The 26,550-nt window shown below is 42.2% G+C and overlaps 1 protein-coding gene across 1 annotated transcript in view; it reads right to left on the minus strand.

Annotated features, from left to right (window-relative positions):
• F5 (coagulation factor V) overlaps positions 1-26,550 on the minus strand; it is a gene marked incomplete at both ends in the record, with an annotated part of 61,900 nt that overhangs the window by 18,785 nt on the left and 16,565 nt on the right. The window contains 12 exons of the mRNA XM_080932903.1: positions 999-1,235; positions 3,955-4,129; positions 5,060-7,601; positions 9,213-9,425; positions 11,509-11,659; positions 12,659-12,870; positions 13,136-13,235; positions 14,685-14,862; positions 16,058-16,223; positions 18,372-18,593; positions 21,536-21,679; positions 23,519-23,731. Of these exons, the coding sequence (XP_080789029.1) occupies positions 999-1,235; positions 3,955-4,129; positions 5,060-7,601; positions 9,213-9,425; positions 11,509-11,659; positions 12,659-12,870; positions 13,136-13,235; positions 14,685-14,862; positions 16,058-16,223; positions 18,372-18,593; positions 21,536-21,679; positions 23,519-23,731 (4,553 nt within the window). The remainder of the gene's footprint in view (positions 1-998; positions 1,236-3,954; positions 4,130-5,059; positions 7,602-9,212; positions 9,426-11,508; positions 11,660-12,658; positions 12,871-13,135; positions 13,236-14,684; positions 14,863-16,057; positions 16,224-18,371; positions 18,594-21,535; positions 21,680-23,518; positions 23,732-26,550) is intronic.

Raw genomic sequence — 26,550 nt, forward strand, 5'->3', positions numbered from 1 at the left:
CTAGCTGCCCTTTGTCAGGCAGAAGGCTCTGTGTTTTGTTCACTCTGAACCTGGGAAGAATCCTCAGCTAGCTCTTGTCTGTGTGTCTCACTGTGTAAAGGCCTCTCTGTCTCAGGAGCAAGGAGAAAGAAGGCAGCTGAGCATGCAGAAGACACTGCGTGGATGCTGGCTTCCTTCTGGCTTCCTAGGCTCCAGAGGCCAGCCAAGAGGACACGGGGGTTGGCACAGCTTGCCATGGTCAGCACAGTTCGTCTAGAGAATCTAGTTATTCCTACCTTCCTATGGGAGCTGTTCGGGGTGGAATGTGCCTGAATTATTCCCCTCAGGAACGGCAGCCTCCTCCCTGTGTCCTTATTTAACTCAGAACAGGGTTGACTTATTATCAAAACACACAAAAAATTCTTTATTAGCAAAGGGTATTCATTAAGTAACAAATTGAATCTCTTCCTGGCTTGGAGCAGGGAAAATCATTGCTGCTTAAACTCCCAAACCCAGCATGTGATCTGTGCTACACTGTTGGCTCAGTCCTTCCCTTGTCCCCTCCTGACCTCCTGCAGTCCCCCAAAGCATGGCTTAAGACTAAACTACTTTTAAATTGTCAATGAACATGTTTCTCTGTGAGCACATCTCATTTATGACTGCCCTCATGACTTCCACAGGATGACGTCACAGTTCACGTCTGTGCCATTCCTGTGAACTGTGTGGAGAATTCCATGCCACAACAGCCATACTTGTGCCCCATAAGAAGCAGGAGAGGCTTTTTTTGGTTATGGGAGGTGTTAGGTTTCAAGACGGGGGTTTCTCTGTGTAGCCCTGGCTGTCCTGGAACTCACTTTGTAGACCAGGCTGTCCTCAAACTCAGATCCACCTGCCTCTGCCTCCTGAGTGCTGAGATTAAAGGCATGTGCTCCCACCGCCCACCTCACAGGAGATACTTTTAACAAGAAATTATGTTCTACGGCTACATGATGAGGGAGAGATCAGAACTTGAAACCTACCACATTCACTGCAGAATAGTAGGCCCAAGCCCGGCAGGCAGAGCCAGGGTTCTCTGGCGCCGAGCGCTCAGTGGCATGCCACACATACGTGTAACTGCTATTGGGCTGGACAGCATCGTCCTTCTGAAACCATTCAGGAGATTCATCTTCGTAAGCCTTTCCCTCTGAGGACTTTTCATAGGAAAGTCCATGGGCATGAAGAGAATATGGCCTGGATGCTAAATTTTTAAATCGAACCTAGAGGGGAAAAAGAAAAGAGTGACCTATAAATGTATTAACATACCCAGCAACAGCAAACCAAAGCCACAACGCTACAGGCTGTGGCAGGCAGTTATGATATCAGAGCTAGAGGATACTGAGTGCCTATAATTACAAATTAATTTATGCATATTACTTGATCTATTTTACCAGTGATCACATGAGTTAGGGTCTGAGCAACTTATCCTAGAAACACCAAAAAGTGTTCTTAGTCTCAAGCTAAAACACTAGTGTAAGTTACTTCTCTAATGGCTTGAAGTGCCCGTCCCAAACTCAGGTGTTGAGAGCTTATTTTGTTGTGGGACTTCAGGATGATGATTATACCATGAGGGTCCTGGCCAACAGATAAATAGGGTGGCAGATTCATAATTTGATCATATTATTGGAAGGTAGTGAAAACCAGGAGGTTGAACCTAGGTGAAGGACGAAGCTCTCGGGACACACCCTTGATGTGTGTATCATTTGCTCAGTCCCTTCTTTTTATTGTCTGCTTCCAGGACTCCACAAGAGAAGCAGCTACATTTCACCTCATGCTTTCTGACATGATACTCTGCCTTAACACAGCCCCACAGAGATGGGGGCAGGTGACTATAAGCTGAAAGTACTAAACCCATAAACCAAAACAAATTGTTCCCCTTAAATTGTTTCCCCTGTATATTTTGTTCCAGCAACAAAGATCTAACATATTCACAAGTGAGATTTGAACCTGAATAGGACACGTTTCTTGATGGTAATTAGCTTTTAGATTTCTGGTGAAGAAAGACAGACATGAATGAACCCAAAGCTTGAATCTAGATACAATAGATACCGTGAATAGAATGTGAATGGATTTGGGAGGCAATACCTTGGACATGCAGCTGCCAGCTGAAAGTTTAGGAGAACTTAGAAGAACCATGAAAAGGTTCTCAGGAAAAATGGGATCAGCCCCCATTGTAGAACGAGTAAATCAGAAAAGGGTCATTTCAGGTTCCCAGAAGAGCAGAAAGACGTCTGCAAGGAAGACCTGAGTGTGACTATGTTGGGAAATTCAGAGATGGACTCAGCCTCTGGTGACAAATAAGGCTAGAAAATGACGGTTGAGACTAGGCATAGAGTCATTAGGGTCATGGGGCAAACCTTCTGGTCATTTTTCTCTGTAATTTCTAGTGACCAATCATTCAACAGAAAGCTTCGTATGCCTTTAGGAAATGTACAGAACCATTAAGAGACCTATTACTGTTTTGTGCTCCCCAAACCATGTGTTGATGATAGCTTAGTTGCCAGCCTGTGATACTTTGGGAGGTAAAACCTTCGGGATGTGATGCCAAGTGCGTAACAGAAAGAAGATAGGGTACTTGGAGCATGCCTGGAGTAATCTCAGAACACTGTCATCTCCCTCTCTTTCTCTTTAAGTCTTAGCCTCCATGAGGTGGGCAGCCATCTTGTCCAACCTCAATGGAGGACCCAAAGCAAAGGAGTCAACCAACCATAGATGAAACCATGGGCTAAAAGAAGTTTTTCCTTCTTGGGTTGTTTTTTTTATCACAGTGACAGAAAGCTGACTAGAACAGATTTTCATTGCCTTTTATGATTGATTGGTCTTGATGTGCTGGAGTTCAAGGACAGGGTTTTGCATATCACAGGCTAAGTGGTTACTCTTCACACACTGAGCCATCTCCCCCACTTTCTGTGTGCCCTTTGAAAAAGAGCAAACGGTCATTGACAATTTGGCAAATACTCACACAGGTAAAATGTTTTATATTTGGACACAGAATGGCTTACCTTAGATCCACAGCAGTTTCTTGTGTGTTTTGTTTGTTTGTTGTTTGTTATGTGAGAGGTGAGGCAGGATAGGGGAGATAAAGTCTGTTATGATGTAACAGGATAAATGTTTCTCCATCTTGTCTCAGTTGAAGCCATCTTTGCTTTCTAACTCCTGTCCTGAAAAGTCCCGTGGGAAAGCACCCTACACGGTTCCAGAAACTCAGGGTCAAAGGGCCCAACTAACTGCATGCTCTTGGCTTCTGTTAAACTTCTTGCTTCCTTCTGCAACTGCCAACCAGGATATAGCTTTTCTATGCTTTGTCTTTAAAAACTCCCAATAATATGCATTCTGTGGGACTGCTCTGTGAAAGTGTTTCTCTCCAGGTAGTCTCTGGATTGTTTAATAAAGACTCCCAATTTGAATTCTAGTTGTGCAGATACCCCATAACAATAAAAATAAGCTATTGTCTGGAAACTAGATACAGGATTTTGAAAGTCAATGGCTAAGTCTGGTAAAATACTTAAGAAACTGGCTTACTCATTTAGGGCATAGAGTCATTTTTTTTCTCTGCTTTCTAGTTTCCTTTCATTTCACTATCTTGTCTTTTAAGAAAATGTGGGGACATATTTATAGATCAATGTTATTATCATCCCCATTTCAGCCATGGAATACTGTTGACTCATTTTTTATGTTAGCTCAAACAGGCTGGCTTCAACTAGAAATCTCAGTGCTATCTCTTCCAGATTAAATAATTTTCACTGTTGAAAATGGTAAGATTTTTTCCTGTAGCTCAAAAATTGTCAAATAGCCAAGCCATCTTTGGGAGGAAAGAATGCAATTATTTGTTAATTCTGGGAAGCCAATTACCTATAGTTTTGGTGACTCCACCTTTGCAACATTTTGGTGCTTATGGTAAGTCCCCTGAAGATCTAGAGGGCTCAAATAGTGACTTACTTGGATCACATCATCCACTTCAGCACGGATTACAGGACCAAGAATGCCAAGGTGCTCCTCGTATTCGCCCCGAGGATCACGACTTGTGAAAGTACTATCAAGGTATTTTCTGAAAACGACTTTCTTGTATGTGGTATCCTTTCGAGTGTTGTCTGTGTCTTCATTGTCCATTTCACTAAAATGACAGCAATACTATTCATTAGAAAAAAGAAATTAAAGACCATTGGAAAAATTTACAAGAGATAGTTCAGTTGTTAAGGGCATCCAGGTTCAGTTCTCAGCACTCACTTTGGGAAGCTTAAGCACTTGTAACTCCAGTCTTAGTTATTAATATATAATAAAATATAACATAACATAATATAGTATAACATAAAGGATATTCTGACATTTGAGGGTGCCAGGCACACATATGGCTCATATGCATTCAAGAAGGTACTCATAATACATATAAAATAAAAATTTAAAAATTTAAAACAACTTAAGAAATGATCTGCTTGGTAACTAGCATGGAACATGTAATAACCATTTAATTTATGAGCTAGTAAATATATGTAAATGAAATACAGATGACTACATATGTTTTAATTCCCTGCTCAACTGTATTTTCTTAGGTAAGACTTCCTATGATCTTTTGGGCTATGTCAAATCTCACTTATTAAACATACATAGTATTAATATAGTCTACACAGTAACTTCCTATAATAGTCCTATAGTATTTCTACAGCATGTACAACAATTGGATGGATAAGTTTCTTTTTCCTTAAAAGTGGCCATTCTGAGTTTTGATTTTGCTAAAGCAATATTATCCCCAAATTTTTAGACACTGGTCTAAACAAGGATTTTCATGATCAGACTCTTGAGATAAGGTAACAAAATATAAATGGATAGATGGGCTACCACAGATTTCCACAGTAATGGTTCTTGTTTTGCTTGGGTGTCATCTAAGGTATAGAAGCAAATATTGGAAATGGCAAAGGAAATATCCCTGGAGACTTATTCCATATATGGTATAATTTGCTTTAAATAATCTCTGAAGAAATGTTGTAGTTGATTTTCACAGAGGCAGTGACAAAGAATGAGAATGCAAAAAGAAAACTAGCCCAACCTTTGTGCAAATTTTGAATAATCCCAGGATATTTCTTCAGCAGCAATATAGTAGAATTTTTTGTTTCCACCATGGCTGCGGAGGTACCATGCTGCAATAGTGTCGGGATTTCTGGAGGAGTTGACATCTGCCCTGGTGTCTGTTTTGTAGGGATCATTATAGGTTACATAGTCATCCTCAGCATAATCTTCATCAATGCTCACTAGCTCCTCACTTGGAATAATCTCAACATCATCTCCATCAATTCTGCTGAGACCCACTTCAACAAGAGGGTTAAATTTCTTCGACGAAGAAGTGTCATTGAGTGTAGAAGGTGGGGAAGGAGACAGCAGGCGAATGAGATCTGGATCAGGGAGAGTCTGATTCAGATCTGGAAGAGATGAAGACTGACCAGAATCTGGAGGGTAGGATGCTTGACCAGGGTCTGCAGTGTATGCTTTGTGCCTGTGATTAAGAGCAGGGCTTGTCTCGATGAGGTCTGGAGAGAGGGTCACCTGTCCAAGGTCTGGGGATAGGATTATATCATTAAAATCTGGCGAGAGGGTCAAGAGACTGAGGTCTGGGGAAAGGGTCACCTGACTGTAGTCTGAGGAGAGGGGCATGTCATCCAAGTCTGGAGAAATGACTGTCTGGCTGAATTCTGGAGAGAGAGTCAGTAGGCTAAAGTCTGTGGAGGAGGTCTCCCAGTTTTGGTCTGAGGAGATGGGTACCTGGCCCAGGTCTGGGGAAGAGGTCTTCTGGTTGTCATCTGGAGAAAGGTGCACCATACCCAGGTCTGAGGAAGTCTTTTGGTTGTCATCTGGAGAAAGGAACATCTGACCCAGGTCTGGGGAGGATGTTTTCTGGATGTCATCTGGAGAAAGGGGCACCTGGCCCAGGTCTGTGGAGGAGCTCTTCTGGTTGTCATCAGGAGAAAGGGGCAACTGACCCAGATCTGGGTAAATACTTGTCTGATCTGATTCTGGAGAGATGGTAAAAAGGCTTAAGTCTAAGGAAGGGATTGCCGAGTCATCATCTGAAGAGAGAGGTGAGTTTTGACTTTGGTCTGGAAACAAAGATGTTTGACTAATGTCATCAGGGTAAAATTCGTGGCTTAAGTCATAATCAAGCCCCTGACTGGGCTTTGGAGGAGAGGTTCTGTAGCTAGGATCTGTGGTAGAGTGTATTTGATCAGGACCTTGGGCAGAAAATGTTGGAGAGTGTTCCTTTGAGGGTACTGACTGGTAAAGGTCTAAAGAGGAGCTCATCTGCTCAGTGTCATTTGAGGGGTTCTGATTATAGTTAGGAAGTGGCCTGTCAGTACTTGTTGAAGGGGAGGTCTTATTCACATCTGCAGAAAGAGCTGTTTCATTGAACGTGTGGAGTAACAGTGAGTGATTAAGTAGTCTCCTGTCTAAAAATGGATGATGGCCATCTCCTCTTAGAGGGTAAAAGCTTCTCGGAGACAGAGGACTGTGCAGTGCAAGCTTCCTATTCTTCTTCTTCCGTGTCCTGATGAGCAGTTGTCTTTTCTTAAGGCCACTATTGTCTTCCTCCTGTCTTACATGTGGAGAGTTATGTCTAAGTACAGAAAATGTTGGGAGGCCACTTGACTTTCCTGTTGTGTTTGTGTCAGAGTTGCTCTCTCCCCAAGGCATTGAGATATTCGGATTCTGAGAGCTGTTTGTCAGCTTATCAACATCAGTGTCTTTACGATTTGCTGGTATTATTTCATAGCTACCCTTTTCAGAAGCCACATGCCATTGTCTATTCAAAAATTTGGATGTGATCTTTTGTTTTGAGAGTAACAAATCACTAGGAATGTCCTCCTCAGACTTCATTCTGGAATAAGTATTCTTTGGGTTTGAATGCCTCCCAGTTTTACTGGTTGGTGCTTTCATCCAGGAGAACCTGTGCTTCATCATGTGGGGTCTTCCTGTCTTGATAGTTTTAGGTTTAGCTTGTTCTCGACTCCCTGATCCTCTTGCACCAAGAGGAAGTAGGTATACTATGGTGATGTTTGACTGTGGATCTTCCATATCATTTTCATAATGTGATCTAGATCGATCTTCTGTAGAAGGGCTGAGAACAGAGTTCTCATCTAAACCAGTGAGGTTTCCAAGGAGGGTACCAGCCATGGTGACTCCTGAACGAGGAAGGTTATTATTGGCGATCATACTAAGATTTCCTGAAGATTTTGAGTCAACAGCTCTGTCTGTGCTTGGAGATATGAACTCAGAACTGTTCTCTAGAGCGAGAGCAGTGAGATTGAACTCATCTTCCTCCTGATTCAATGATGAGTTTCTGAACGACCTAATTCCTAGTGATGATGCCAGTGAGTACTGGTAATCATAATCTTCATTGTCTATGCCAAAGTCATTTTCCAAGGAGTCATGAATTCTCCGAGTTGTCATGGATGTAGGTTCAGGTGCAGGGGCAAGAGGTTCATAAATCTCATATGAGTCTTCGTCGTCATCATTCCGGATACACTTAACATCCCTGAATCTCAGTCTTAGGTTTTTGCGTTTGGGATTGGAATTCATGGTGCTCAACATCCAAGTTCCTTCATAAGAGACAGAGAAGAGAAGGCTGAAAGCTCAGGAAAAGTTACTAAAACAGGAATGGGGGGGGGGGGATCTCTAGTGAATTTTAACCAGAGGTAGCCACATGCATGCTATGGACTGGGCTAATCTGAATTGTGAGTTACTGAGCCATGGTGACATAAAAAGAAGAAAAAAAAAAAAAACAGAAATAAGGTATTTAAGACTTTAAAAAATGTAACTTGACTTTGTTTTGACATCTAATAACAAGGTCAGTGTACTTATAGGCCAGGGTATTAATGATCTGTGGAGATTAAGGAGAAAAATAGACCTTCAGTTTGGATTGTTCAAGAATAACTTTTTTAGAATATATCAAGAAAAAGGGGGCAGAGGTTGATGATAAAATGAACCCTGAAAATCATTCATATCTTCTTAGTTGTACATTTTGTCTAAGACTTGAAGTTTGGGAGATGATGATGAGGTTGTTTGCACAAAATAAAATAAAAATGAGATATTTAGGTATTTCTAGGAAATGATGTATATGGGGACAGAGTAAGTTTGAGTCACATTGAAAGTGCATTGCTTACACTCTAAGAATGACCTGGGACATCTCCAGTGGGAGCCGTGTGTTGAGTGCTAGGCACTTGGCATGTCTTACAGCTAGACGCTGACGAAACCGTCAAGCACTGTCCTGCTTTTTCAGACGAGTGACTCAAGGCTTAGTGAGGATGAGTAAGTCTAAAGTTTCGAGAATGCTGAGTGGTAGAGCATGGTTTGAACTTGGGTCTTATGTGCCAATGTGGTCTCTGAGATGCCTTCTAAGGATTATCTAATGATTGTTCATCAGAGGGTAGGATGGCTTCTGCTAAGAATTGAAAAGTGGGTCTGGGGAGATGGTTCATCTGATTCACAAGGACCTAAGTTTGATTCCCCAGAAATCATGTTTTTGTTTCCTTGAGGGTTTCTTTCTTTTCTTTTCTTTTCTTTTCATAAAAAGCTAGTTATGGTAGCCCATGTTTGTAAAAACAGCTTCAGGGGTGGGGATGGGGTGGGGTTGGAGAGATGGCTCAGCGGTTAAGAACATTGACTGTTCATACAGAGGTCCCGACTTCAATTCCCAGAAACCACACAGTGGCTCACAACCATCTGTAATGCAATCTGATGCCCTCTTCTGGTGTGTCTGAAAACAGCAACAGTGTACTCACATATATAATATAAATAAATACATAAATGAGTATAAACAAACAGCTCCAGGGAAGTGGACATAGGTGTGTTCTGGGCCTCAGTAGACAGTTATTATATATACCCAAGTTGGTAAATTGTGTGCTAGTGCTTCCTTTGAATGTGGACCAGACCTGAGGAATCACATCAGAGTTTGTTTCCATGTCTGACATCACGCTGCTGCTTCTTCATAGTTACATTTATCTTTCTGCCATGGTGTGTCATTACTGCCCAGTTGTTCGAGGGATGCACAAGCTAGTCTCCAAACTATAAACCACAAGAAGCAGTGTAAAGCAAGCCTTCAGGCATCCTGGAGACATACCAGGACTGGTGGACATTTGGAGAGCTCAGCAGACCTTTCCATTTGAGATCCCATGAGCTCTCTCTCTCCAAGCATCCGCATTCTTACTCACCAACGTTATCCATTGTGACAGTCACGGATTCACCACTCATGGGGAACAGGACTAAGGTGTCCTCGTGCCTCCTCCCATAGATGAACGAGTGCCCAGTGAAGTGGATGGTCAAAATATCATCATTAGTTCCCACACTGCAGAAGTGCCACTGGACAGTGTCATCAAAACAGAATCCGAGAGTAGATATGCTCTCAGGCACATACCCATTGATGGCTGAAAGAGGAAGAGCTGTCAAATGTCAGGTCTGTACAACAAGAGTTCCCATGTCTAATCATCCCCAGGTCCCTGTGTTCATTTGGCTACATTGTCACAGGCCACATTCAACTTTGTAAGCAATGGCTGATGCTCCTGAGTCAGCGGAGTGAGAAAAGTCAGGATGAAGACAGAGCCTTGCATGCAGGTTGATTTAGTCACTCATCCACCAAGCAAACATAAAATGTTACTTTTTTCTGTGCCATAAATATATTCTATTCTCACAATTGATTTAAATTGTCCAAGATGCATCTACTGGGAAGATAGGCTTATGTATAAGAACTCTATTCTCTTGACATAGTAGTTATGAGTAAATTGAATGTCACAAAAAGAAGTTTACTCAGCATATTTGTCGTTGAGACCTATTATTTGTAACCTGCAGTTAACCTAATATTTTCCACTCAAGTATTGAGTTCATATATTTTAATTTTCTTTAAAGGAAGACCAAGTTTATAAAGTAGCATTTTAATTTGTAGATGTAGTGCATTTGGTGATCTTATTAAGACATGATTTACTTGAGGGCACAGTCTATATACACAGGCCAGCACTGTGACCACAGTTCTAGAATGATACTTGGTACTAAAATAAAGACTTTAAGTGACTATGTACCGAATTCATGGAGAGTGGCTGACGGTGTGTGGTACTAGTTTCTACATCATTCCAGATGCCTTTCTTAATGGTCTAATGTGACAGACTGGCTACAAGTGGCTATTAAAACGTAGGTGTACCCCACTGACATGAGCTTTTAGGATCAAAGAAATACATATTCAGTAATAAAACAAATAATAATAAAAAACAATAATAAGACAAATCTCATTTTTCTATTATATTTAAAAAATTAGAATTTCTTTACACAGCAAGACCCTGTCTCAAATAACAGCAAAAGAAAGGAAGTATCTGGAATATGCTGAGCTGAATAAAACATGATTCTAAGTAACTTTATCTATTTCTCTTTTATTTTTCAATTTTCCCAGAAAACTTTATGTGCGTGGCTCACATGTGATTTTTTGGGGGGCAGTGCAGGTCTAGAGCTATCACAGATCTATTGCTAAAAGGAAATTATGTGAAGAAAGCTGAATGTCAGTCCTGGAGCTATGTGCACAGACCATGGGAAAGCCACCTGTACGGCGGCGATTATCTGTCAGAAAACGCTATGGAGGAGGCCTTTTACTTTGAGGAACAGTGGGGGAGGGGACTAGTGGTTGGGGGGAGATTGGCTTGCAGACACCACAGTAGAATTCACCTCGGACATGACAATGAACTTTGGAATCACAGCAAGTGTCAGAACTGTAGTTCAGAGAGATTTCCTTCCCTCCGCTCTCAGCTCCAAATAATTCACTTTCCCTTCGACCTCTGCACGCACTGCCTTCCCAAGACACTTGGCTCCCAGAGTCACTTTGCTTGACTCTTTACAATGTGGCTTTAAAAAAAAAAATCTCATTCCTATCCTGGCATCAGCCAGAGGGTATTTGCTATGAACATTGCTATAATCCTCAGGGACCACTGACCAAAGGCCTCGGTGCCTTCCCTACCCCTACCCCTGGCCTTCCTCACTGCCTATAGCATGAACAGTTAAACACACATTTACACACCACGCAACCACACACCCACACAAACTACACACACACATCACGCACACTACACATAACACACACACAAATACCACATAGAAACACATACCACACACACCACACACATCCCACAATCACACAACATACACCACACCACACACCACAGAAACCACACACACAACCACACACACACCACAATCACACACACATAATCACACCACACACACCATATCATATACCCTCTCCCCCAGCACACTTTGGAAGCAGGACCCCATCCTGACTTAAAGAATCACCAGGCTTTGAGCCTTTTCCTAACAGACTCTAGACTTCTGTCTTGTCCTTGAGCTGTGAGTGAGGAGAGGAGAGGGTGCATTAGAGAGGATTACGCCCATCATCACCCTTTTCCCTTTGGACTCAGACATGCTGTGACCACCAGAGTGGAAAGGATGGATGGAAACAGGGGTCTGACTTACTGCTCATGATGTTCGATTCATAGAACTTGGGGTCGTCTCGCTTCACCTCGTCAGGATTCTCACAGAACTTGTTGATGTTGTCCTCAATGTACCAGCTCTTGTTCTCATCAAACACCGCAAACACCACCTGCTGTTCGATGTCTGCCGCCCTCTGCAGGGGAAGGGCAGAAATCAAAGTTCTGGCTGGCTGCCTATTTCCCTGGAGTCCAGAGAAGCCTCCCGTCAGGCACCTCTGAGCCCATTATTTACCAAACCCTTGTCAGAGAAAAGGTGAATAGGTGAATACAAAGAGAAGGGGTCAGAGAGTTCCGTCGGAATACCCAGGGGAGGATTCCAAGCCAGTGCAGCACCTGCAACTGCAAGTCAGTATATAAAAAAAGTGATAGAAAACTTTTCAGAACAACTGTGTTCTGATGGGTGAAAAGGGTGGCTGGGCCGCCACAGAAAAGCCCACACCCTCCTTTTTCTGTGTTGTTTATTTCAATAAATCAGGATCTCTCCAATGTCCTGACTTTTCTAGACATCTGCCTATTTACATGCCTTGGGATAAGACCTCTTCCACCATTACTTAGCTTAATGGGAATTAACCTAAGGGGAAGAATAGGAGGCTATTAATCGTCAGTGAAGATAACCCCAGGCTGCTGAGGATGTACTTGCTTGGCAGGCATTAAAGCCCTGGGCTCCATCCCCAGTATTACAGTAAACCAAGCAGGGTAGCATTTGTCTCTAATCCTGGGACTCAGGAAGCACCAAAGTTCAAGGTTATCCTTGGCTAAAACACCAATTTGAGGCCCATTTGAATTACAAGAGAAACCTGTAAACACATTTCTAGGCAGGATATTGTTACCTATTTGACCAGAGAAAAGGATTAAAGGAGCCTGAAGAGTCAACAGGTTTGATTCTAAAACACAGTCCCATAGAATGTGCTTTCTGTAGACAGCATCCAAAGGAAAAGAGGCAGAGGAACAGTGACAAGATTCAAGACGATCCTGATGATAAATATCCCCACATTGTTGCCCAAGAAGACTAATTACTGGTGTACTTTAGAAGGGAAACCTCCTATCTGGTAGCGAGACCTAATCTGTGCCAGTGAGGAGAAACCCCCTACCTCCCCCTTTTTGGGGGGGGGGGTTCATTATGGATAAAATACCTGTACGCCTCTCTGGTCCAGGGACCTGCTCTTACAAATTAGAAGCAGCCCTATCAGCCCAGAGGCAATGTCCCTTGTAACGTCCACGTCACTGTAGTATGGCCTTGTTAGGCACTGGGCATCATTTTCTGTGGGTTCGTCAAACTCTAGAATGTTCCATTTGTAAGTGAAGGTTTCCCCTGGTTGAACTGGTCTAATCATGGTGTGATTGCCTGGAAGAAAATATATGTTACTAAATTTTAGAAAATGATTTTCTCATAATAAATATCTACCTTAGCTTTTATTTAGAGTAATTAATATGAAGAAAGAAATATCCTTTTTGTATTAAACTCTTGACTACAGGTAGAATGTAGCTGTTCAATATTTGTCCACTAGATGTCGCCAATGACACTCAGAAAGAGGGATACCCCTGCCACATTACTGACTGCATTTGTCATAATCACTGCGATCAGACTCCAAGAAGTGAAAGGTTCCCACCTGAGGTGGAGGAAGAATTGACTCCATCTTCATAAGCAGAGAAGGTCACCCCATGAGGGTAAATGCTGTAGGGTCGGCTGGCCATATTTTTGAACACAATCTACAAAGTTAAGTCATAGTTATTATATCCATGTTTAAGGTCAATTATGAGAACTATTTCAGACAAGAGGAGGGCAGCGTCTTGTGTGTGCATGTATGGGCAGGCATGCACACGTAGATGAGCAGACAAGCAGTGGGAAAATCACTTCTATTCATCTCGTGATGATCCGACAGGCAGGTTGGCCCATAGCACCTCATCCTCTCCCAACTGGTCAACACACCCTTCCCTTCTTCTTTCAGATTGCACGGCATCTATGCACCTCTCCTCTGTGCCTTTCCTCCTCTGGACCATGATGCCATTCTCCTTGCCCGCCTTCCTGAGATCATTCTTAGTGAAGTTAACTTTCTGAATGGCCCCAGTAGCCAGACCTTAAGTTCCAGATAGAATATGTTTACACTGAAATCTGATGCACCTCAGGGGAGCCAGAGGGATGGGTCAGAGGAAAGAAGGTTTGGTCAAATGAGCAAACTGGGTTTTGTCTAGAGCATGATTATAACCTTAACCTTATCTTCTCAGTTTGCTGCCAAAGCCTTCAAATCACCCTCAATCATCAAGACCCTACATCCTAGGGTCTTGCCAATCACTGTAACCTTCAGTTGTCTGGGTCCCTACCTGGCTCTGTGGTATGGTACAATATTCAATGTAATTATTTGGAGAAAACTTTAGGATTTAGAAATACTGTTGTTATACTATGTTTGTGTGTGTGTGTGCTCAGAAGACAACCTGTGGGAGTTGATTCTTTCTTCCCACTATAGGCCCTGGGTAATGAACTCAGGGTTGGCATCAAATGGTTTTATGCACTGAGCCATCTTGCCAGCCAGAGGGTCTTGTAGAAGAATAAAAGCAGCTGTAATTGGAGACCAGTCGTCAGAGCCACACACTTAGACTGTAGTGAAGAATTATGTTTTTCCCTGCTGTGCTGACTCAGATGTTCACAATGGTAAGGAGCAATGTCATTTTCCAAAGCCACTCAGGTCTTCTGTATTGGGACATTTTGTGAGGCTTTTGTCACGTACACAGACTTGCAAACTCAGGGCAAAAAGTTCTGGCTCTCTACCCCAGGCCAGCTGTGCTGCATTGACTGGTGTGCACATCTTGCTCAGGCATATTTACTTTGCTGCAAGAGTTAGGACGGACTTTGCAGATAACCTTTGAATTGTATGGTGTGTTTTTTATGTGTATCCGTGGCCTCACGGGCTTGGTTCCCAAATGCAATTCTTTACTCCTCCAACGATACTGACTCTGTGCCATCCACTCTATTTTTTTCTACTTTGATTGTCTATCCCAGAGCTTTTGTATTATTAAGTAGGATATAAATACTAAATAAAAATGAAAGCTATGTTTGACTTTAAAATTATATGAATACACATAAATATTTTTAAACTGCCAGGCCCTTGATCTGTCTCTCCCTGTTTAATTCTTCCCTGCTTCTGTATTTTTGTTACTTACCTTGAGTGTGTCCCTGACCTGGGCTCTAATAATAGGACCCAAAATCCCACTTTGTTTGATGCCGGGATTCTCGGTGCGTTTGGTGAAGGTCTCTTCTTCGTATTGCCTGTAAATAACCTTCTTGTAATGTTTTCCAATTTGGTTTGAGAAATTATCCAAGTGCAGAGACCTGTATTTTCTGAAAATGAAATGGAATAAGGAGGCAAAGGTTACACTACTTCAAGCAATGAGTCTAGTGTGATGTATGACGGGGAGACCCTTGTGCAAGCAAATGCTGCTTTAGGGTCAGCTAAGATGCTGCTTCTGAGAACATTCTTAGTGCAGTTTGCATCCTGATGTCCTCCATGTAGCACTCAAGAGTCATCTCCTCTGCCAGTGGATAAACTGTACATAACTGATGAGACCCAGTTACAGGGACAGAGGATGTCTGTGCCCTCATTTATTTATTTATATTTATTTTATTGGGTTAATAGTATCCCATCGCATGAATATGCTATAACTCGATACTCTTCTCGAAGGACCTTTGGAGTTAATTCTAATCTTTTATCACTGGTAACATTGCACCAGTGAGCAGCCTTTTCATAAAGCCTTCTAACCTGTGAACAAGAATACTTTCACACCTTTAAATTCCAAGAGCACAATGCCTGGGGTAAAGGGTATATGTGTTTACCGTTCTAACACGTTTTGTCAAGTTATCCCACAGAATGGCTTTAGCAGCACATTGGGCCACCAGAGTTGTGTGATAGGCTTTGCTTTCTACAGCCTCGACAGCAGGTGGTGGGATGTGAACCTGCCAGTCTGATGGATACAGAATAACATTCCAGTAAAAGTTCACTCTCACTTTTCTTACTAGGAATGTCATATGAAGAGCTCCTAGAGCTTCCCATTCCCTTTAGTTTTCTGGCACCTTTCCTCAGATACAAGGACACAAGAATAGCATCATGCTTGTAGAGTACACTGTAGCTGTCTTCAGACACACCAGAAGAGGGCATCAGATCCCATTACAGATGCTTGTGACCCACCATGTGGTTGCTGGGAATTGAACTCAGGACCTTTGGAAGTGCAGTCAGTGTTCTTAACCACTGAGCCATCCCTCCAGTCTGAGCTGATGTGAAATCCCAAGCAAACAGCTACTACAAGGGTTAGCAGTGGCCAGCATCCAACACTTTCTAGCTGCCATTGTTTCTGATGCTATCACCAGGGCACATTTCCATGGGGATCAAGGGTTAATTAAACATCTCTGAGGATCAGAATGCCTAGGTGGAAACCGAGGCACATGTCCTTTGAGAGCTGGCCACTCATGATATCATCATTCAGACCCACACACTAGGGACCACGTGGGCCATGTCTTTGAATATTCCCTGGTGACTCACTTGTCCATGTTCGCGGGTATCACAGGTGCATAGTTCCAAATGACTTCTTCTGCAGCGATGAAGTACTCCCACCTCTTCATGTGCCGCCTCTGCTCTCGAGTGAGTGTCTTGGGGTTCCTGGTTTTCTTTGGGCAGTTTTTAATGTCAATGTAAGCCTGCATCCCAGCTGGATTGGAATATAACGACAGGAGTAGAATTTGAGAACATCGAAATGTGTGTTAAAGAAATCAGTTCACTGGAGGCAAATAATAACAGCGGACGGCAACGCTCAGACCGCCTTCAGCTATTTGAGTCTGGACTCTTTTAATGTCTCACAGAAGGAGGCGAGAGTAGAAAGCAGGAGAGAAGAGGGTCAGAGGGAGAGGTTGACGAGGCTCTCTGTGTTCCGTCTGTAGCACGAACAAACTTAAAACTCTGGGCCTAGGGCTGGTGAAGGGATGAAGTAGGCTCAGTGTGTAGATGGACCTCGGCTTGATCTTTTTTTTAGCTCTCCTCTCCTCTCCTCTCCCCTTCTCTCCTCTCCTCTCCTCTCCTCTCCTCTCCCCTTCTCTCCTCTCCTCTCCTCCCCTCTCTTCTCCTCTTCTCTCCTCTCCTCTCCCATCCTCTCCTCTCCCCTTCCCTTCTCTCCTCCCCTCATTTCCCCTCCCCTCCCCTCCCCTCCTCTCCTCTCTTCTCCTCTCCTGTCTGTCTCTCTCTGTCTCTTTCCCCCCCAAAATACATATAAAACAAGAAATCACTTTAATTTTTCTTGTTTTTTTGTCCCTTTGTTAAATGAAGACTATCAGAGTGTATATTTAGTGTGATTATTAAATGATGCATAATAGCAATTGTCCTCAATTTTATTTCTATTAGTAACTACATGAGAGTGATCGTTTATCCAGGTCATCACTTCATCATAGTTTTGATTGCTCAGTCTTAAAACAAAATGTTCTCACAGTGTTTAATCCTCAAGTGCCTACATACTTGGTTGTGATAAATGGTTTCTTATGGTAACAGGTTTTCTTAGATTTTCAACTCTAGTAACATGAATGTTCCTCTCAATAGTCTAAAGGCAAAAATGTGTGATACGACAGTCAGATGTTCCATTTACATGGTACCACATGACTACTGCTGAGTAACCCCCTCCAATCCCAGAATTCACTAATGCTCTCTGAGGTCATTTCTAGCTAGTGTAATGGCTAATGGCTATAATCCCCACATTGGGGAGGCTGAGACAGGAGAGTTGCCATGATTTCAAAGCCAGCTAAGAACTTATGGAGAGTTTTAGGACCTCTTACATTTTATAGTGAGACCCTATATCAATAAAAGAAACAATGTATCATTTGTGGTCCATTCAACACATATTGATTAGGCTCTTTTCTGTGCCAGGATCTTGTACCCATCTCATTGTACAGAGCCATACTATCATGTTTGGTCTGGTCAGTCTTGGCAGCTCTGTACTTCTATAAATTTGTGGATATTTACCTTCATCTGTCTTGTTTCTAGGTCCTTTCCTTTGGCTACATATGAAAGATACCAAAAACATCCACAGAGGCACTTGTTTTCTTCATTCTTTAAGGAAGTAGAGACCTCTTAAGCTTTTGTTTTATCTTAAAAGGTCTTTGTCAATACCTGCACCTCCTTCATCTTCCAATTAGTAGGTTTTAGGTCTAAGAGCAAAGTGTCTAATGGTGTCTTAGGAACCAAGATATATGTGTCTAGGTGGGGTCTGGGGGGGCTACTAAAAGGTTAAAGAATAAATTAGTAACCTGGGAAGCAGTGGTGTTCACTCAACACAATGCCGTCAAGAAGTGTTACGGTTTGGTCGGTTGCTATGTGTTGTGATGCCAAATACCAACTCTGGTTGCCTGAGGGACAAGGAGAGCCTCACCAAGGGATGCTATGCAACCCTAACTTAAAACTATTGGTTGAATAAAAGATGCCTACAGCCTGTAGCTGGGCAGAAGAGAGGCAGGCAGGGCTTTGGTTGCTAGGCTTGGGGTCTGAAGCAGGGACCACGAGGAGGAGAGCAGGGAGAATGAAGAGTGGGGAGAAGACATCATGGGATAGATAAATGATGAGAAAATGGTCATGAGGTCTGGCCAGTTGGAGTAAGAGCAGCAAGAGCAGCCCAGATAGACTGTGGCAAGTCTTATCTTAGGGTTATTGATGGGGAAGTAGACAGAACAGCTTAGGGGGCTGATAGCAACCCAGCTTTAGTGCTATTAAGACTTATCATACATATAAAGGTTTTGTGTCTTTTACCTTGGAATTAAATGATCCAAGGTAGGTTAGAAATCCCCAATTAATTTTAACCACAAGAAAGGTGTCTTACCTTGATAATGCTTTGGGATGAGAGAAGAAACAATCCATTTTCCTTCTGGACTCATAGTCATGTTTGCGGTTGTAGATGTTGCACTGACCAGAGTCACAGTGGACACTTTGTGATGGTTCTGCTCTAGGACTTGGCCGTTGAAGTGAATAGAGAACAGTTCCGGCCCCGAGCTCATCCCAATCAAATGCCAGCTGACATGATCATGGGCACAGACTATTACGTCTGAGAGGGAGAGACAACATACAAACACAGAGATGGGACACAAGGAGTCACCCTTCATGTACCACGTAGCAGGCACAAAGCAGGAGTAGAGTTTAGAATGGGGGCTATTCCTTCAGAGCTGCAGGGACAACTAAGAAACAAAGGCTAGGGGGCAGCTAAGTGTGTGATGCCTCATCCTGGTTTGTCCAGGATTGAGAGGTCACTCAGGACACAGGGGCCCCAGTGTATGAACTGATAAAGTCTTGGACAATTGGAGTGACAATTGACACCCATCTGGCCTCACTTGGAAGAAGTCCCCAGTACCTCCAACAGACCTGAGTGTCAGGACTTAATCTTCTTCTGCAAATAGAGGTCAAGCTCTTTCGAATTAGAAGAACGTGTGAAGATGTACTGAAGAAATTTATACTGTGTCTTTACCCTCTTTTAAATTATGTTAGTAACAATGGATTGCTCAGTTGTTACGGGTGTCCTCATTGTAAGTGGACACTCAGAGCCTTTTTGTGGACAGATTGCTAACAGCTGACGAAGAAAACCAAGGAGAAAGCCCAGTTGTGCTTTTTGTTGTTGTTGTTGTTGTTGTTGTTGTTGTTGTTGCCACAGTGATTGAGAAAATGCTTATTGGCTCTGGGCGAAAGTCTAGTCTTAGCTCCTACCCAGATCTATAATCACTAGATATGAGAGGATGGTCTGGGATTTAGCCTCTTATCTGTAGAGGTGTGTGTCCTTTGTGAATGCCTTGCGATCAGGGAGCTGGCAGTTAAGTAGAAGGTATGTGTTCCTGTGGGTGTGTTTATCCCATTCAGAAACAGCCTGCCCTGAGCCCAGCAATGAACACATCTATGGTAGTATTGTCATGTCTAGTCAGTGTATGGTCCTCTAGAAGATGGGACTTTACTGGCATAAGTATTATGCCTACTAAGGATTTTCCTCCTTTCTCTTGCTCGTTTGCACTTATTTGAAGCAACTCCTTTTCTTTCAAGTACAAATTTATAATCTCTCTGTCTCAATCAAGTTGTTTCTATTCCTTGCACATGCAGTTCATTATTTCAGCTTTTATGTGTTTACAAGGGTTATTCTCCCTGACAGTGGGCTTGTTGATTCAGTTTCTGAGAGCAGCATACTGGGACTCCTTGTTGGTAAGGACCACGCAGAGTCAGGGAAAGGAATGAGATACGGATTCAGGTCTTCCAAGACGGCGGTCAGTTAGTGCAGTCTCAGATTTGCAGGAGCCTAGTTTTGGAACTCAGCATCAATACTCAGAGCTGCACGAGCCAGGCAGAAGATGGCACCAAATGAAATACAATAAAAATTGAAAGCAATATCAGACTCTGACTCTTGACAGTGCTGGTTTTTCTGTAAGAGAAGCCATTGTTGATTTTGATACATGACGAAGTTTAGAAGTTTTACTTTTGTTTACAGTTATTTCTTTATTTTGTATATGGGCATGGGCACAAATGCAATGATTCATGTGTGTAGGTCAGAGGATGGCCTGTGAAAGCTGGTTCTCTCTTTCCACCATGAAGATCTCAGAGATCCAGCTCAGATCATAGGACCTGGGGAAAGCACTCTTGTCTGCTGCCCAATCTCACCAGCCCCTAGAATTTTCTAATAGAAAAATATTTCCATTTTTCCTAAACTGACAATAAATAAATACTATATATATTAATTATGGAATATGTCTATACATTTGTATTATGGAATATATCTATGTCTGTGTTTATATACACACAAATATATATATACACACACATATTAAGGGACAAAATCTTAGCTTGTTATCTTGTATCTGGTGACTGTAAATTTGGAATTTGAAATGTTAATCTGGAATAGAAGTCAAGATTAGAATCTCTCACAGAGAAATCAAGTTTCCCAATCAGCCTGAGAACAAAGAAAGAATAAATCTAGGCTTTCCTTCTTTAGGAGATGTACTATAACCATAGCAACTTCCTATACCACTTTTTCCTCTGTCTTTCTACTAGAAATGGATTTTTCATTCTAAGTCAGTTGTACTAGAAAGACAGAGAAGTTTTGTAGGTGGTTGCCATGGTTACAGGATGTCTCCTCAAAGGTGCATATTCCAAAAGCTTGGCTCTGTGTGGTGAATTTCAGGTGGTATAACCTAGAAACAGGGCCTAGTGGAAGGCGGTTAGGTCACTGGGGGTGTTGTTCCTGGATTAATATAGTTATTTCTCATGGGACCTTGGCTAATTCCCACAAGAGTGAGTAATTATAAGTTATTATAATGCAGCTCCAGCCTTATTCTTAGCCTATTATACATGTAGCTATTTTCCTTTATTTGCTTCTTTGCCCTACTATGACACAGACAAGTGGTCCCTCATCAAAGGCTGAGCTTATGAGCTGCCAGTGTACAACTTTCTGCTTCTAAGACTGAATTCTCTTAAAATATCTTTTCTTTATATACTAACCAGCATGTAATAATTTGTTATAGCAAATAAAATTGACTAGTACAGTGGAAATCATTCACACACACACACAACACACATACACACACACACACACACACACACACAACACACATACAACTGCTGGTATAATTTTACTCTCTTACAAAACCTTCCACATGCCCCTGGATATTGTTCATCAATAGACTTTTGAACTGCTAATAATATATTTGTATGGCAGGGCATACTGTTAGAGAGTGGCTCTCAAGACACTGATATGCTCAGAATACTACACCTAACAAGGGTATATCAAATAAAGTTCCTTGTTACCTTTAGATTTATCTGTTGTACTTCCTGGATAAGACAGAAAGGATGATAGAACCATGAAAATAATTGAACAATTGAATAAGATTGTGGTACTTCATCACTGGGCACTGGAAACCAGTGAACATGGTAGCTTCTACCTTAGAGAAAGAACAGGACCAATGTAGTACAAGTGGGGCACTGCCATTGCTGAGTGGGGCATGGCCCCTGCATTACCTGGCATCGTCCTATTTACAAAGCCATTGACTGTGTACATTAGGGCTGGTGACTGGCTCCAGCTCTTGCTTTCATCAAACACAGCAAACAGAAGCACATGTTGCTTGTCAAACATCTTCTGAGTCCCATCCTCAGTCAGGGTGCCTGAGAAAGAAAAAACACGCTTCTATCCAGTTCCAGATTGAAGAGTACTTTCAGTGTTCCCATACATCTGGTGCTAGAAACAAATAGTGCTGATATAAATTTGAATCATATATTCCCAGCCAGATCTTATGATGTATTGCTATAACCCCAGTACCCAGGAAGCTGAGACAGGAGGATATTGAGTTAGAGGACAGCTGGCCTACATAGAAAATTCAAATCCATTCTGAACTATTAAAAATTTACCTCAAAAAGCCAAAAACTAACACAATCAACAATGAAAATCCCTATTTCTTCCAGTCTTCTAGACCAGAACATATACCCTGTGTTGAATGAAGCTTCCTCATGAAATGGGACATGTGGCTAAAAGGAGTATCAAGATGAATCCATATTTATATTTTTAAAAACTAGTTCTAAAATGAAAATGCCTTTTATAAGATTAACAGTTTTTTCAATGCAATCACATATCTTTTATATGTCAGGAAATTTAAATATATATTTGCATGATGAATAAGAGAGTTGGCTATATGATCTATGTGCAGGTACAAATGGCATTATCTCCATGGTACAGTTTGTTGTGGTTCTTTGGTTGTTAAATGAAAGATGGGTTGAAGTTTCTTAGAGTAAGAGAAAGAAAGAAAGGAGAAAGTCAAGTGTATTTCTAAGAAGCACAGCTAACAGAATTCCTGACTGTTGGGACACAGTCAAAAGGATCATGACCCATGGTGAACAATGCCTTGGGGAACTGTGAGAGAGTCTCCAGGAAAAAAAGGCAGAGGGCCTTTTACTTCAGGTGAATTTTGTTCCCGGGATTGTTCTTGGACATGATTTTGTATTTTCTGTGACAAACACTTATATTGAACTTATAAATATACTGCTCTTGTTGGATGTCAGAACATAGCTATGGAATCCGATCTGGTTGGTGTAGTTCAAATCTGAATACGGCCTTTTGCCTTGCTTTCACATGCCAGGCAACTGTGTTTAAATTGGTCTATCCTGAGAAAGTTTGGGAAAGGGCTTCTTTGTCAATATTTAGTATGGGCTTTATGAGCATTTATTTACATGTTTTTCCTGAACTCAGACATTCTTCCTTGGATCACTGCTTTGCTTCATTCATGTAAAAAGTTCACTGAAACTGAAACTGAAGTAAAATTGTCTAGAGCATCAGACTGGTCCATCCATTCTTTAAAGACCTCAGACCCCCAAGTCTCACAGACACAGATCCGCATAGGTGGGCAAAAGTAAAAGCTCACAACAAAATCAAGCTGAGCTGGGAATGATGGCCCACACCTGTGACCCACCACTAGGGAAGCCAGGGGAGAAATATCACTATGAGTTCAAGGCCTTTTCTACTAAAAAAATTTAAAAGACCAACCGACTAACCAACCAGCCAACCAATCAGCCAACCTACTTACCTACCTACCTACCTACCTACCAACCAACTAACCAACCAACCAACCAACCAACCAAAAAACCTTCAACCAAATAATAGCAGAAAAGAAAGTTGTAGTTACACATGCTTATAAACCAAATCACCAACACAAACTCCAGCTATGTTGGTTGTACCGGCCAATGTCATTTCCAGGAACTCTCTCAATGACTAGGCTGCTGTACACTTTAAAATGAATAGACCTGGCTTTGAGGCAAACATTACTGGTCATACAAGTATGCAGACTGATGTCAGAATAGACTTGAAGTTTCCGTAACTGAGATCGAAGGAGAACTTCCTTCTCCTGCCTTACCTACAGGAAGGTATCAAGGTTCCCCCAAGCTTTAGCCTAATATAATTTCCTGACAACCCAGTATCTTTGCTATTGTTGGATCTGTGGGTATTGCTTTTACCTTTTTTGCAGATAAGCAGAGGCCCAATCAGGCCTGAGTTGAAATCCTGGATCAGGTTTTCATAGGAGTAGTAGATGTGGGTGAGGCATGGTGGATCATCGGGTGTGGGCCCGCTGTCCTCAGTGATGACCCATTCATAGGTGTATTCTTCTCCAGGAGACACAACATCATCCATCCTCTCAGCAGGGAATGTGTGGTCCAGGTAAGAAGCCCCTGGAGAAGTGACAGCCACAAAGACATGCAGAGTTTTCCACCACTCTCCAGAGTGGGGGAAGCAAGACGCACTAGCTCCATGCAGATCACCTGCCTTTCATAGCAACTTTTATACTTAGAGGAGTCACACATGCCACACACCAGCCTCTGTCCCCATAGTTACACTCTGCAATGCCCTGAGGAATAACTGTTATTAGCAAAGATTAGTTAAGGCTGACCAAGTTACTTTTCAGTGTATCAGAAAAGCTATTTATATGTAATCAGAGACGCAAATCACATTTCATCAATAAACCACCTCATAATACACGAATCAGTATGTTTTCTTCAGAGTCCTTCACATGTCATGCTAGCTTACTGTTAGCATGGAATATGTGTGCTGTTTGCCTGCTGTTTTGTTTGTCTCCGAAAAAATATAATGTCTTCTCTCCCAGGGCAATCATCCTCAGCTCTATTTTTCTGTTTTTGTTTTTGTCTCTTAGTTGCATCTTGCCACTGGACCTTTCTGGCTCTTTCCCACCCCCAGGGTTTCTGCATCGAGCTCCTGTATGCAGTCTACTCCTTGTGCCCATGAAGCCAGTCCAGGGTGAAGTTGCCTTGCTTCATTGTGTAAATACCTATTGGCAACCTGTGCATACTGGGCACTCCCTCCAGCAACAGAGGGGCAATGTGGAAATTAGTCTTCTATTTTTGAAGAAGAACCTAGATTAAAAGGAGTTTGAAGGGTTGAGAGGCGATAGAGATGAAGCAAGCAAGAGCAGGAAGGGGAGAGGTCAGGGCCCTAGGCAATCAGGAGGGACTGGCTTCCTCTTTGCCAGAGGCATTCTTCATTCAATGGAGTGCAAGTTTTCTCTATCATCAGTTGATGCCAAGGTTCCTCTTTGGATGAAGTTACCTTTGTTTGGCAGAAGGTGAGACCATCAGAGTATAAGGAAATAATTCTACAGTGCTTCACATTATGAGCAAAGGACCAGTGGGAACTATTTTTTCCTGAAGGGATTGTACTTTTGAAAAAAAAAATGCTTGATTTTTCTAACCTGCTCTCTCTCTCTCCCTCTCTCTCTCCCTCTCTCTCTCTCTCTCTCTCTCTCTCTCTCTCTCTCTCTCTCTCTCTCTCTCTCTCTTTTTCTCCCTCCTTCCTTCCTTCCTCCCCCTCCCTCTCTTCCTTCTCCCTCCTCCTCCCTCTCTTCCTCCCCTCTTTCTTCCTTCCTTCCTTCCTTCCTTCCTTCCTTTCTTTCTTCGCTATCTCTCTCCTCTGTCTCCCACTTTTCATTGCATTTGATTGATATATAATAAGATTCACTAAATATAGTACTTGGTGAGTTTTAACCAATGTGTGTAGTCCTTATAACTGGCTATAGTGAATGTAGAGAATGGCTCCTATGCTCAAGGTATACTTATGTTACCTGTAATCAATGCCCTCTCCTGCCCAGGCCCAAGAAATTGTTTATCTGCTTTCTTTCACTAAAGTTTTGCTTTTATATAATGTCATAAATAATATAATACATTACTTTTGGATTGTGTTTATGTGTATATGTGCCATCATATTAGGGCTTCTATTGCTGTGATAAAACACCCTAAGCAAATTGCTGAGAAAATCTGAGCAGGAATTCAAACAAGGCAGGAATCTGAAGGCAGGGTTTTATGCAGAAAGCATGGAGAGGTGCTGCTTACTGGCTTGCTCTCCATGGCTTGCTCGGCATGCTTTTTTATAGCAACCAAGACTACCAGTCTAGGGCTGGGCCCTCTCACATCAATCACCAATTAAGACAATACCTTATGGGCTATTATTGTAGCTCCCGGAGACCATAGCTGGGTAAGACTGATGATTATGTTCTTTCCCCACTAGTATCTATAGAATCTTCCAGTGCTACAAAGTCTAACCAGTACAGAGACGCTTCCAGGTCAGTACCAGCTTGATTTCCTCATGCCTGAGAATTTATGTATATTCCAGCACAGCAGTTTAAGGGTTCCCCTCACTGTCACACGCCTTACACTGACCCGAATGAGGGGTCTGCTACTGTTTCTTGATTTTGCCCCTCCCCGTATGTGATATCTCTTTTTCTGACTACTTTGAATAGTTTTGTTTTCTCATTCGTTTTTGGTCATTTGGTCATATATGCTCTGGTGCAGTCTTCTTCTTGTTCCTACTTCTTAGCTTTGTCAATTCTTTCTCTTTCTATTATTTTTTCATGCTATGTTTTAAACACATTCTTTCTTCTTCAACTCCTCCTATACCCTATCTACTTCCCTACTCATCCAGCTTCATGATTCTCTCTCTCTCACTGCCAAAATAGAGTCTATGTTGCATGAACCCACCACTCCTGGGCATGGGGTCTTAGAGTGGGAGTCATATATTCAGTGTCACATTATTGGAGAAAAAGAAATTTCCCCTCCCTAGCAGGTACCAATTGCAAATAGCTTCTTGATAAAGGGTGTGTCTATATCCCCATCTAAGTGTTGGGAATTTGTCTTATGTGAACCTGTGCACACACACTCTCTGCACGTCATCTAGTTGTGGGTCTTTGCATTAGTTCCCATTTACTGTAAGAAGCTTCTATGATGATGTATGAGCAAGGCACCGATCTAGGATTATAGCAGAATGTCACAGAGATTTGTTTTACTGCTATGTATTATTCTGCCCTTCGGCAGAATAATAGTAGTTACTACCAGGGTCTGTGATCCATCTTGCATTGAGTTTCTGAACATTTGTAATCAGGAAGTGGTTGGTTACTACCATAACATTTGCACCACTATTGTACCGGCATATGTTGCAGGCAGATCTTTCTCTGCTGTAGGTTGCAGGTCTTGTGACTGTCTAA

This window comes from Micromys minutus, assembly GCF_963924665.1.
Source record: "Micromys minutus genome assembly, chromosome: 1".
Taxonomy (NCBI): Eukaryota; Metazoa; Chordata; class Mammalia; order Rodentia; family Muridae; genus Micromys; species Micromys minutus.